The 14,087-nt window shown below is 40.0% G+C and overlaps 1 protein-coding gene across 1 annotated transcript in view; it reads right to left on the bottom strand.

The window, feature by feature from the left end:
• The window catches only part of EPHA10 (EPH receptor A10), a 1,151,424-nt gene that overhangs the window by 33,299 nt on the left and 1,104,038 nt on the right, over positions 1–14,087 (bottom strand). The window contains exons 14-15 of the mRNA XM_075336054.1: positions 11,380–11,529; positions 11,000–11,193 (exon numbers count right to left, since the gene is read on the bottom strand). Coding sequence (XP_075192169.1) covers positions 11,000–11,193; positions 11,380–11,529 — 344 coding nt within the window. The remainder of the gene's footprint in view (positions 1–10,999; positions 11,194–11,379; positions 11,530–14,087) is intronic.

The following is a 14,087-nucleotide window of genomic DNA, read 5'->3' on the forward strand; positions in this document are numbered from 1 at the left end:
TGCTGGGAGGTTTTAATTGGCGTGAAGAGCGGTAGCAGTCGACTTATCAGCTATGGGCCCTTCACAGGGCTTCTGTCCCATGCTCCCTCTTTTGTCTATGCTGCTGGTTCATCTGCATGAATGCCTCCTCTTCATTGGAACTGCGCACATCACTATCACAGCCTTCGCTAAAAGTGGGGTCAAACACCTCATTGTCATCTATCACATTGTCTTCCACCTACTTATCAGTTCTGCCCTCCTTCCCAGTCTGCACCCAGTGAAAGATGCAGCAGTCGGCACCTGTGTTTCATAATCCTCTGAGCTGTGGTATGGTCATCCGCAGACGGTGTCCACCAGCACTCCCACGGACTCATAATCCAACACAAGTAGTGGAGCAAAAGTGCACTCAGTCACTTCCACCTCTGGGGTAGAACCAGGTGGATTGACTAAGGAAACCCAGGTAGCAGAGTCATTTAAAATCACAAATGACTCCTGCATGGCTCACACTGCTTGGCTGATTTTGAGTGAGTTGAGGCAGAAGGAAGATGACCATGGAATTTGGGAGATGACTCTGAGCTTTCAGGTGTGTACTGAGTTGAAGACAATGCAAAATGTACTGGCTTCACCATTCGTGCAGTAGTACCCAGGCGTAAGAAATGATAAATACCAGCCTGCGGCCTGCCTGCAGCGGAAGTAGGTGTTTTAATTTGGAGCTTAGCAGGCACAGCTCTACCACATCCTTGCCCTGAAGCAGCTACATCAATAGCACCACAACCATGGCCATGTCCCCAATTACATGTTATCCACACTATTTGGCACACAATCAAGTTCAGATTAATATACTGGTTGTATACAGAGAATGATTATAATAAAGCTTGTATGCAGCTGTTTTGGACCGCTACAGAAAGCTGCATGATGCAATGCACTAAAAGGTTTCAGAGATATTCAAACAGCAATGCACGCTAGAAAAAACTCTGTTTTTTGCCAGATTGCGCTAATAGATTACAGTGTATGTATGCTGTTTTGCACTGCTGTGTGATGCAACGCGGTATAAGATTTCAGAGATATTCACAATGAAAGTCAAGCTGAAAAAACAAATACCCTGAAGATGAAGCGACATCGGAAGAATTTCTACATTTCTAATTGGAGGTATTTGCTAATATGATTACTATTACACCTATTACATATTAGAATAGGATCTTGGAGATGAAAATACCTCTTTAATTTCTTTAATTCTCTGGAAGCACATAAAGGGTTAGAAAATATTGAATGTGGTTTTGAGCACTTTGAAGGGTATAGTTTCTAAAATGGTGTCATATAGGCCCATCAAATTCACTTCAAATGTGATGCGGTCCCCTAATATGTTGGTTTTGTAAATTTTGTTGGAAAAATGAGAAATTGCTGATAATATTTTAACTATTCTATCTACGTAACAAAATAATTATTTTTTAAAAATGATGCTACTGTATTGTAAACATGCGTTAAATGTTATTTGCTAATTATTTTCTGTAATCTCTAGTTTAACCCCTTAACGACCCATGAAGTACTGGATACGTCATGGATCGTGTGCAGTTAATCCCCGCCCCCTGCCGTGAGCAGACTGCGGCGATCCACGCACATATCAGCTGTTTTCACCCTGCTAGTCGCGGGTGGAATCGCTTCCACCCGCGGCCATTAACCCCTTACATCTCGCTGCCAAAATCTGGCAGCGAGATGTATATGCGCGCTGCCATGACAGTCACTTACCCCGCCCCCATCGGAAGTCACATGACATGATCACGTGACTTTTGGTAGTTGCCATGGTAGGACAGGGTCATGTGATGACGCCTGTAGCTAAAATGAGTCACTTCCTCTCAATGCCGGAATACAGCCGGCATTGAAAGTAAAGCACCAAATCTGCAGTTCTCAGCTCTGTAGATGTGATCTGCAGATAGGGCAGAGCGATTGGATTGCTGATCGCTATAGCCCCCTAGGGGAACTAGTAAAATAAAAAAAAAAGTTTAAAAAAAAGTTTTAAAAAAATTAAAAAAAATAATAAAACATAAAAGTTCAAATCACCCCCCTTTCACCCCATTGAAAATTAAAGGGTTAAAAAAATAAAAAATATACACATATTTGGTATTACGGCATTCATAAATTCCCGATCAAAATATAAAATCAATTAATCTGATCAGTAAACGGTGTAGCGGCAATAAAATCCAAACGCCAAAATTACGTTTTTTAGTTGCCGCAAATTTTGTGCAAAATGCAATAACAGGCGATCAAAACGTAGCATCGGCACATAAATGGTGCCGTTAGAAACGTCAGGTCGAGATGCAAAAAATAAGCCATCACTGAGCCATAGATCCCGAAAAATGAGAACGCTACGGGTTTTGGAAAATGGCACAAATCGTGCGCCACTTTTTTGGACAAGCTTGTGAATTTTTTTTAACCCCTTAAATACAAGTAAACCTATTCATGTTTGGTGTCTACAAACTCACACTGACCTGAGGCATCACATAGATACATTAGTTTTACCATATAGTGAATAAAATATCCCAAAAACTATTGTACGATCACACTTTTTTTGCAATTTATCCGCACTTGGAATTTATTTGCCGTTTTCCAGTACACTATATGGTAAAACGTATAGTTTCATTTAAAAGTACAACTCGTCCCGCAAAAAACAAGCCCTCATATGGCAAGATTGATGGAAAAATAAAAAAGTTATGGCTCTCGGAAAAAGGGGAACAATAAACAAAAACACAAAAACGGTAAGTGCCCGGGGGCTGAAGGGGGCATAAAAATTAAAAGTTTGAAAATTGCCAAATTTACGATATTTTTTTACAAATAAACACAAACATTATCATTAGAGTAGAGTGAGTACCTAACTATTCATACTCGCTATACTCATAACGAGTGCAGTCTAATACTCGCATATTCATTCTGAATAGTGTGTGCAATGCAAGTCAATGGGGAAAAACTCGCAATGTAACGAGTAACCCGAATGTCGTACTATTTGTGCGAGTAGTGAATAGTGTGGAATTTGGGTTACTCGTTACATTGCGTTTTCTCCCCATTGACTTGCATTGCACACACTATTCAAAATGAATACACGAGTAGTAGACAGTATTCATTATGAGTATAGTGTGTACGAATAGTTAAGTACTCGCTCAACTCTAATTATCATCATAAACTTACTACTATCATAAAGCATAATGTGTCTCAAAAAACAGTCTCTGAATCACTGGGATCCATTGAAGCGTTCCGGAGTTATTACTACATAAAGGGACATTGGTCAGTATTGTCAAAATTGACCTCTTCAGCAAGGTGAAAACAGGTTGGGTAGTGATGGGGTTATACAGTGCATTGTATCTAAATCAAATTAAGGTTTAAAAATTCATGGCGGCCATACGAACTCATAGTCACAGTGCAAACATTTCTCCAAATAAAGAGATGTATGTCATTTCTCTTTTTTTCTGGGTGACGGATCAATAAAAGGTCTTGGAAAAGAAAGGAGTTTCCGTCACTGCATCAATGCACCATCAGCAAAGTGTTAGGGATAATCACTTCAGTTTTTGCTTGTTCTGGAAATCTTACATTCTCTACTTAACTTGATAACGCTCCAGCTGGGAATAGGATTTGTGTACGGCAAGACCTCTGGGCCACTGCGGATGTACAGGCTGATGATGAATAAAATATCGAGCGGCAGAGAGAAAGCAAGACAGCACACAAAGCAACAGGCCAATATTAGACCACATAGAAACTAAGCCAATAAATGTTCCCATAACAGGTAAGATCTAGGCTCATGAAATACCAACAACATAACAAGTCAGCAGGAATCTCAATTTTATAGAGAGAGAAATGTGAAAAGAAATTATCCTCTACAGCCTTTTACTACATGGTCTGTTTCACATGAGTAACTTCACGGCAGTCTGCTGGACAGCTTATTTCTAGGATAGATGGCCAAACCAACATCTCAGTGTGCATATGTAAGAGTACAACTTCCATATTTTGTAGGATCTAGTTCTGAAACATTTTTGCAGGCAGAGTATGGAAAGATATTATTGTGACCTGGTTCAATTAAAGACAATTTTTTACATATTTTAATTTTAGCTTCATTCATTAATTTATTCATTCAATGTAGGTTTATAGAAGATTAATTTAATTTAATCTTGCAGCTTTTTTTATTATTAAATTATCTTGTGTATCAAATCTAAAATGAATAGGAGTAAATTGAAAATACAATGTCATGGATTATTTCTGTCTCCAAAGAGTGATTGAACGCCCTTAATAAAGTTACTAAAAACCTGATTTCAATACCATTTTCAGACTACACATTTCTCAGACTTTCACATTGAACATACAATCCAATCTATGGGCACAATGTAGTAGAGCAGTTAAAGTAGATTGAAAGATAGTGGGAAAAGAGTTTGGAGTCCAATAAGTGGTCTTGTTCAGTGCTTTTTTTTTTGCGGCAGTACGTGCCGGTACGGTGTACCGGAAAATCTGAAGAGCGCTGAGGGCCAGCACCTCTGGCTCTGTCCACATCTCTAATTTGTAAACTATAGAAATTAGCCATGTGTGGAGCGGAGGCAAAAGCAGAGCAGCTACTGGAGCTGCAGGACCTGCGATGATGTCACGTATATGTGACTTGGGTGGGCGGAGCCATAGAGTTTTACCCAGAGGGAAAGAAGATGGAGAAGATGGAGGAGTGCAGGGTATGTGCGAGAGGGGTGCAGAGGGGAAGAAGGATGCAGGGGGGATAGAGTGAGATCAGGGGTATGGAGAATTGAGAAATGAGGGGGATGGAGGATGGAGAGATCAGGGGGATGGAGGATGGAGAAACAAGGGGGATAGGAATGGAGGGAGCAGGGGGATGAAGGATGGAGGGAACAGGGTGATGAAGAATGGAGGGAGCAGGGTTAATTGAGTTTTGTTTCATCAAACTTGTCTTAGATGGATAAAATAATGCACTATTTCTCAGTCGGTGTGGCTCCGGCACGCAAAAGACCCTGAACAGACGTGGAGAAAGAAACAAATCAGATGATAGAGCAGAACGTGGCCACCGATTCTTCAACTATCAAACCTGCATCAGCTAGTGTTAATGATCCTGATGAATTTGGTTGACATTTGGCGTTTCTTATAGAAACCATATTTTGCAAGTGAAAAAAAACGATTATGCAGTATTAGTAATTTCTAATTTTTTCTTTTGAAATCTGAATGACGTATTTTTGATTCAAATTAGCATACAGACTACAAAACTGAATAATGAGAAACAGGGCTGCACCGTCCATTGGACAAGTTGAGCAGTTTACTTCAGGGGGACGGAACTGTAAGGGGACTGCCATTTTCCGCCGCCCAGTGACTCAACAGGTAAACCATGCGCAGGATCTCCAGGCCGCCCGACAACATGATAGCACCCCCCTCCACTCCTCAATCTCAGCCGCAAGCACCTGACATCACCCCCCTGCTCCTCGCCTCAGAGCTGCGTACTGGCAATTATTTTTTTACAAAAAAAGCGCTGGTCTTATTAGTAATTAACAGTATTACTTGTGTGGTTTGAGGGGTTACTTTACTGTTTATGCATAGTTGTAGGCTCTCAGTAACTATTATGGGCACCACAACAAAAATGTAAGAAAGACCGAAGCATTCCTTTGTTGTCATGAAGAAAATTTACATTTATTGATGAATCAATAATGTTAATTATGTACAAGAGTTCCTTTCTTTACAAGATGATTAATGTTCCATAGGAATCAATGTGTGACAGGGGGCATTAAACCATTGGATTACATCACAATTTCTAAGATTTCTTTTTAATTCATAAATTGGTGAACAAGTGAAGGGGAGTCTTTATTCAAATAAACTTTTTTTTTCCAGTGTGTGTTTTTTAACTCTACACTTGCTGAGTTAGCACTGGTGGTGTCTGAAAGATGCTTATCTATTGCTATAAACTGGGCTTGATGCCAGATGTCAGTTCCCAGCTGACATCAACCCCAAAAGTATTACTTTGATTGCCACCACACCAGGACAATCGGGAAGAGCTGGGCAAAGCATTGGTGTATTTAATGGATGTGCCACTTCTGGGGTGGCTCTGGGATATTATTTTAGGCTGAGAAGGCCCAAATAAACATGGGCCTTCCCAGCCTGATAATACCAGCACCAAGCTGTCTGCTATGCTGGCTGGTTATCAAAAATGGATAAGACCCCATGCCATTTAATTATTTAAATAAATAATTTTAAAAAATGGAGTGGTAATTTTGATAACCAGCCAAGGTAAAGATGACAGCTGAGGGTTGCAGCTCCCATCTGTCTGCTTCACCAACGCTGGTTAGCAAAAATATACGGGAGGCCAGCTATTTTTTTTTTCTTAATTGTTTGTAGCAGAGTACATGGAAAATCCACATGCAATAAAGATTGTTGATTATCTGTGCTGCAGCCTTTCAACAAGCTTTACTAGCATATGAAAAGCACCAGAACTCTAAACTTTGGACACAGACTTTTTTTTCAAGTCTGTTTAAGTTTAAGCCCCAGACACCCGATGTCAGTTACGAGCCCTGAACTTTGCAGTTCAGTTTCACTCATGCTTATTCATAACTAGAGATGATTGGACCCGAACTTTAACCCCTTCACGACCGGACGATTTTTCGCTTTCCGTTTTTTTTTTTGCCATTCTTTTTCTGAGACGTAACTTTTTTATTTTTCAGTCAATATGGTCATGTGAGGGCTCATTTTTTGCGTAATGAGCTGTACTTTTAAATGAAACCCTCAGTTTTACCATATAGTGTACTGGAAAACGGCAAGAAAATTCCAAATGCAGAAAAATTGCAAAAAAAGTGTGATAGCACTATGGTTTTTCAGATATTTTATTCACTGTGTTCACTATATGGTAAAACTGATGTGTGGGTGTGATGCCTCAGGTCAGTGTGAGTTCATAGACACCAAACATCTATAGGTTTACTTTTATATAAGGGGTTAAAAAAAATCGGAAGTTTGTCCGAAAAAAGTGGCGCACGTTTTACGCCATATTCCGTGACCGTAGCGTTCTCATCTTTCGGGATCTATGGCTCAGTGACGGCTTATTTTTTGCGTCTCGAGCTGACGTTTTTAACGGTACCATTTTTGCGCAGATGCTACGTTTTGATCGCCTCTTATTGCATTTTGCGCAAAAGTTGTGGCGACAAAAAAACGTCGTTTTTGCGTTTGGAATTCTTTTGCCGCTACGCCGTATACTGATAAGATTAATTGATTTTATATTTTGATAGATCAGGCGTTTCTGAACGCGGCGATACAAAATGTGTGTATATTTTTTTAACCCTTTAATTCTCAATGGAGCGAATGGGGGGTGATTTGAACTTTTAGGGGTTTTTTTAATTTTTTAAAACTTTTTTTTTAACTTTTTATTTTTATTTTACTAGTCCCCCTAGGGGGTTATTGCGATCAGCAATCCGATCGCTCTGCAGTATCTGCTGATCACAGCTACACGGCTGTAAACAGCAGATACTCTCTCTTTCTCTTTTGCTGTGCAGCGGGCACAGCGAAAGTGAAAGCAAGTCAGGTGTAGTACAGGAGTCATCACATGACCCTGTGCTACCATGACAACTATCGGGAGTCACGTGATCGCGTCACGAGACTTCCGGTATCGGGCGGTAAGTAAAATTTTACCGCGATCGCGCTTATAATGGCGCTGTCACATATTGACAGCGGCATATAAGGGGTTAAACGGCACAAGCAGATAACGATTCTGCTCGTGCCTAGCAGGCACACATCTCAGCTGTGAAAATCAGCTGAGATGTGCGCCGATCGCGGCATGCTGCCGCCGGCAGACCGCGGGCAGTAAGGTTATGTCATTTAGGACGTAATTTTACTGCCCGTGGTCGTGAAGGGGTTAAAGTTTGGTGTCCATAAAGAACACAGACTTTACAAAAAAAATCAGTGTTTGAGTTTGAAGTTCAGGTGCTTTATGAATGCTGCCAACTCAAGAGAGCATCACAGTGTTCAGGTAAACTCGATGCTCAGCCCAGTGCGAGCCACTTGCAGTGTTTGAGTTGCTCTCACTGGGGTAAAATCAGCTTTATTAGATGCAGTGTGCCTACACGTACAAAAAAAAATCCTGCCCTCCCTCCCATTGGAGTACTCTGTTTATGGCTGGCTGCATGTGGGCGGAGAGCTGAACTGTCAATAATTGACTTTTAATGAAGTTTGGGTTAAGTCCAGATCTGGAATAGAACTTTATATACCGTCCAGCTGAACCCGTGGAACCTAAACTTGCATGGGTATTCTCATCTTAAGTCATAACCTGTTAGGAGCAGTATAGTGAAAGCTCTGTGGATAGTTGTCAACCTCTGCACAGACCATCCATTATACTACTCTTAACCGCTTTTGATTGAAAAGTCAGAGCGAGCTGAAATGTTGGTCATTTTGAAAAGTGTATTACCTCTGAACATGAAATTCTGATCAATCAATATATGTAATAGTCATTTCTTGAATAGGTTTGACTATGGAGACAACTACCATTCTATAGATAAGTCCGTCAACTCAACTCTTAAGCCCCAAAGGAGCAATTATTTAAAATAAGAAAATACCATTTAAACAGAATATTTTTACACAATTCTATACATCAATCTGTTCAGCATCTTCTCCTCTATCAAAGGCAGCATGAATCAGTTTGCATAATGAATGTAACAGGTTCCTTTTACCTCTTAACCAAGCTACTATACTACTTAATGCCTCGTTACACATTAGTGATTATGTGTTTTTCTGTTTTATTTTTCTTACTTTTCATAAAGATATCATTAAGGACAAACTTGAACAGTGTAAAATACTGGTGATAAAATTAAGTAACTATGATACTGTGCTATCAGGTCATCAAGTTATTTCATGTTTGGAATGCCCTTCAGGCTCATAAAATATTTTAGAAATAGCTCTTGCCTAAAAGCATTAACTGAAAAAAAAGGTCATTTTAAATTTAATTTAGCAAAAGCCAACTTTATGGACAATATCCAAACAATATACTTCATTTATATAGTGCCAAAAATGTCAAAATGCTTAACAACTAAGGGTAACAGTAATATATAAAAACAAAAGAAAAAAAACATTTGGAATACAACTATACAGACTTTTTTTTTTAGATACAGATATAAAAATAAAAAAGTTGCAGAATTTAATTAAAAAAGTGCTTCAAAGTACAAAGATAAGTGCAAAGATAAGTCAATCATATACAGGAAGCAGACACATGATATTTGATACTACCGGCTATGTCAGAGGCTACATAAAGACTGTAGCCTTGATTAATAAAATTGTTTAAGGTAGAAACCTGATATAAATTTTCTGAAAAGTAGCAAAATGTTTGTACAACACATGGTTGCGCAAACGTTTTGCAACTCCCTATAGTAGGAGACGGCTTAGCCAAAATTGGCAGAGCTGAGGTGGGACATGACATGGCAACACCTGCTGGTCTAATTCATAATGAATTTATATGCACTTTTTGCCACAAATCTTACTCAAGCCTCTTAAGGAATTAAGCAGCACTGACTTCATCATACTCTCCTATCAAGACTGGTATCAACATCCTTTATGTTATCTGATGAATTATCCAGAACTGTACCAGTGCCATGTTAATGTTTTGACATGTTTTTATATCACATGCAATGTTGTTTAAGATCCATACTAATACTTGAGTCCACTGTGTTTGTATTTGTAGCCAGGCTATACAGGGAGACTATTTGATAGCCATGTTTGAATCCTGAGACTTGGGATACTACCCAGCCTGGTAGGTTGGGAGTTAATTCATGGAGAGTTACAATCTCTCCCTGCTGTGTCCCTGAATGGGGTTGCTCTCTATTTAAACCCCTAAGCCTCAGTCTCCCACTGAGAGATAAAAGTGAATCTTTATCTGGTTCATACCTCTGTCCTCTGATCTGGTGCTTTGAGTTATTTGTTCAGTTTCTGAACTTGACTTGTTTACGGACTATTCTTCTGACTTACAATTTTGTCCCTTGTCTATATCTGTTGGTTCTGTCCACAGCACATTTGCTATTCTTCAGACTTATGCTTTTTTCACTGTTTGCATCTCTTGGACTAGACTCAGTCTCTTCACTATTCCTGCCAGCTGTTCAGAAAACTCAATCAAAAGTCCACATCCCTGTGCTGGGGATTAAGGCTATGTGTCCATGGTAGAATGTACCTGCGGATTTTTCTGCATGAAAATCCGCGACTTTCGCGGCAAATCCGCGAGTGAGGATTTACTGCGGATTTGCCGCGGATTTTGATGCAGATTTCTTTTTTTTTTTTTTTTCTATACCCAAAATCCGCACCAAAATCCGCAACAAATAATTGACATGCTGCAGATTTTTCCGCATCAAAATCCGCGGCAAATCCGCAGCGGAAAAATCCGCAGCATGGACACAGCATTTCCAAAATGCCATTGAAATGGCTTGGAAGTGCCGCTGCTTCAGATTTTCGGGAAATCCGCGGTAAATCCGCGGCAAATCCGCGGCAAAATCCGCAGCGTGGGCACATAGCCTAATGCTGGGAGGCAAGAGCTCCTAAGAGACCTGTAAAGCCTGCCCATGGAAGCCTTATTTAAAGTTATCAGGTGACCATGGACAAAGACACTTTACAGTTTAATAGTATGCCATGTATTTATATATATAAGTAAAATATATAAAAAATGTATATATATTTACTGTAATAACTGTGTGATAGATGCAGTGAAGTTCTGCAGGTGTGATGTGAAGGATTTGTGTTGTGTGCATCAGTACATTTTGTAGGAGATATTTCCTGAGCCTGACATGCCGAGACAGGATGCCACTGAATTGCAGAGGTGATATCTTGGGTGATGGATATAGAACATAAAGAGTTAACACACCGAGCTGCTTTGTAGAATTGGGAGTGTGGAGTTAGCATTTGCAAGCCTGCCCATGCCTCATGGGTGTGTACAGAGAGTACTCTTGTATTTTATTTTATTTTTGCTTGATCTAAGGATTCAGGAAGGACTGGCCCCTCAAAATCCATGAATAATAAATGCTTAAATTCTTACCTCGTTGATGTCAATGTTGCAGACTTGTTTTTTTCTGGGCTTTGGCCATGTTTGCTTAGTATATTGTGAATGTGAGTAAATTTCGGCCTCTCATTCCTGTCCTTTTGCCAGCAATCTAACATCAATTGATGTAGAGGAGGAGGACAATTTATTGGTGCTGGAAGCCTAAAGCCATCTTCTATTGCCTTTATGACCTAGAATTGTCATACACAAATAAAGAAATAAAATTCAATAAATCATAATATAGTTACTATCTTTAGATAGCAGAGTTTTCAAATTATAGAAATATTTTTCAATAATTCTCAAATGTTATCTACATTATTATTCATTTTATTTTAAAATATAATGCTAATATACGTTAACCAACTTTACAAACGCACATCTTGATTGGACATGTCCCAGTAAGGTCTTTCTCCATAAGACATGATTTCCCACATGACTATGCCAAAACTCCAAACATCACTTGCAGTGCTATATCGATGATATTGTATGGCTTCTGGTGCAGTCCATAAGACGGTGCTCTTCCCACCCTGGAGATAAAAATGTAGACAAACATGACTGTAAACTGCATATACCAAATATAATTTTGAACTATAATTAACAATTAAAAAAAGTACCATGTCTCTCTTCATATGTCTATCTTAGTAAATTGTTTTCTGCATGAAAAATGAATGCTCGAGTAGTTTTCTTCTAAGAATTCTGAATAGTGGCTTTCCTCTGTTCTTCTTTTACAAATATATAAATAAAGAACTGGGTGGTTTCTTTCTATTTATCAAAAGGGTATGTTTCCAGACAATCTGACTTTAATTTTCTATGCTGACAATTTTAATTTTCTATGCTGACAATCACAGACTATGCAGACAGATACACTATTGACAAGAGAAATAGTAATGCCAAGTAGAGTTGAAATTCAAATTTGCCAACTTTGCTGAATTTTTCCAAGAAAACTGGATTTGTGATAAATAAATTTGTGTGAATCTCAATACTACTGTACAACTCAAGTATTTGCTTGGAAGAAACACATGGGGAAGAAGAGAAATAAAGAACCTCGCTGACAATAAGAGCTTACACTTTACAGGAGACAGACAGACACAGACAGAGATAGAGAGAGGACCCTGCTGACCATAAAAGTTTAAAGGTGTGGTTCACCCTTTTTTTTATTTTCTAGATCGATATTATGTTGAGAAACAATGCTTCTCTCAAATACGAGAAGCGCGATTGCAGACCGCTGTTCCCCATGCCTGACCCCCGGGCTCTGTGACCTCGGGGATCCGGTGATATCACGTCAAGCTCATATTGACCTGACATCACCATGGCCGGCCGCAGTCATCCTGACTTACTGGCTGTGGACAGAGTTTCACTGCTCGTCACAACCCATCGTGTCTCCTGCTTGCAGCGCTCTGCTGTGAGGGAGAGTAGGGAGGAGGGAGCTGATGGGCTTTGATGTGCGGTGAAACTCCGCCCACAGGCCATCACTCACGGACACTGCGGCTAGCCGCGGTGATGTCAGGTTACATTACCGGATCCCCGAGGTCACAGAGCCCGGGGGTCAAGTCATGGGGAACAGTGGTCCGCAAGAGCACCTCTCGCATGCACTATTGCCAACATAAGGTATTTGAGAAAAACATTGTTTCTCAACATAATATCGATCTAGAAAATAAAAAATATGAGTGAGCCATCCTTTTAAACTTTTACAGGAAAGAGACTGACCAATTGTCTCTATAAATGAAAAATGACTGCCATATTTACTAGTTAAGTTTTTTTTTTTTTTTACAAACCGTGAATCGAATATCAAAATGTTTGAATTCAGGTGAAACTGCAAATTTGAGGAAATTTGACTCAAGCTGATTGTTCCACCAATCAATCTACTCATCTCTAATGCTCATCTTTATTAATGTATTCCTATATTTTAAGGAGGAATTATGCCATTAGCTAGTTGAAATATAAGTATTTGCTAAAACTTAAACGTTATAACAACTATTTCTTCGTTATTTATTAGAACACGCTGTGACATCGCTAAAGCAATCTCGCTGGGGTCACGGAGTTTGTGACGCACATCTGGCCGCTGTAGCGATCTCGTTGCGTGTGACACCTATGAGCGATTTTGAATCATCGCAAAAATGTTCAAAATCGCTCATCGGTGACGTGCCCTCCTATTCACAAATATTGTTGCTACTGCAGTAACTATGTCGTTTGTCGTTCCTGCGGCAGCACATATCGCTATGTGTGACACCGCTGGAACGACAAACATCTCCTTACCTGCGTCCACCGGAAAAGGAGGAAGGAAGGAGGTGAGCGGCATATTCCGGCCGCTCATCTCCTCCCCTCCTTTTCTATTGGGCGGCTGTTCAGTGACGCTGCTGTGACATCGCTGTGACGCTGAATGAACCGCCCCCTTAGAAAGGAGGAGGTTTGCCGGTCACAGCGACGTCGCTGCATAGCTATGTGCGTGTGACGCTACCGTAGCGATAATGTTCACTACGGCAGCAATCACCACATGTGTCACCGATGGGGCAGGGTGCTATCGCACGCGACATCGCTAGCCGATGCTAGCGATGTCGCAGCGTGTAAAGCACCCCTAAGTCATTGAACTCCAATTTTTCTTTCAGGTGTATAAAATCCAGCTCCTACAAGTGGAGTCTACGCTCACTAACATTTCTAAAAGTATGGGTTATTGTAATGAATTCACTTAAATCATGATGCTTCTGTAATACCTAAATATTTCCTTGTAAGTATTCCATGATTAATTATATGTGTTATTATGAAATATTAGGTGAAAAGTGGGCTCACTGAATGCTAAGTAGAGATGAGCAGATTGAATTTCCTGAAATTTGTGAGTTTCACTCAAATTAGAATATTGTGAGATTTGATTTACAGTTCCCAAAAGAAAACCTTGCCCATACCACTTCCATTACTACTGTAACATCAGAGAGCAGACTAATGCCATTTTGCATTGACGCCCTGGCCTTCCTAGAACCCCCTGCAGCTAACACATCTTAAGATAAAGGTACAGTGGATTCAGTACTTGGGCCATCACAGATCAGCAGATCCCAGTGGAGCACAGTTTGTATGGAAAAGTTATTTTCCA

Source organism: Anomaloglossus baeobatrachus, chromosome 2, assembly GCF_048569485.1.
Source record: "Anomaloglossus baeobatrachus isolate aAnoBae1 chromosome 2, aAnoBae1.hap1, whole genome shotgun sequence".
Lineage (NCBI taxonomy): Eukaryota > Metazoa > Chordata > Amphibia > Anura > Aromobatidae > Anomaloglossus > Anomaloglossus baeobatrachus.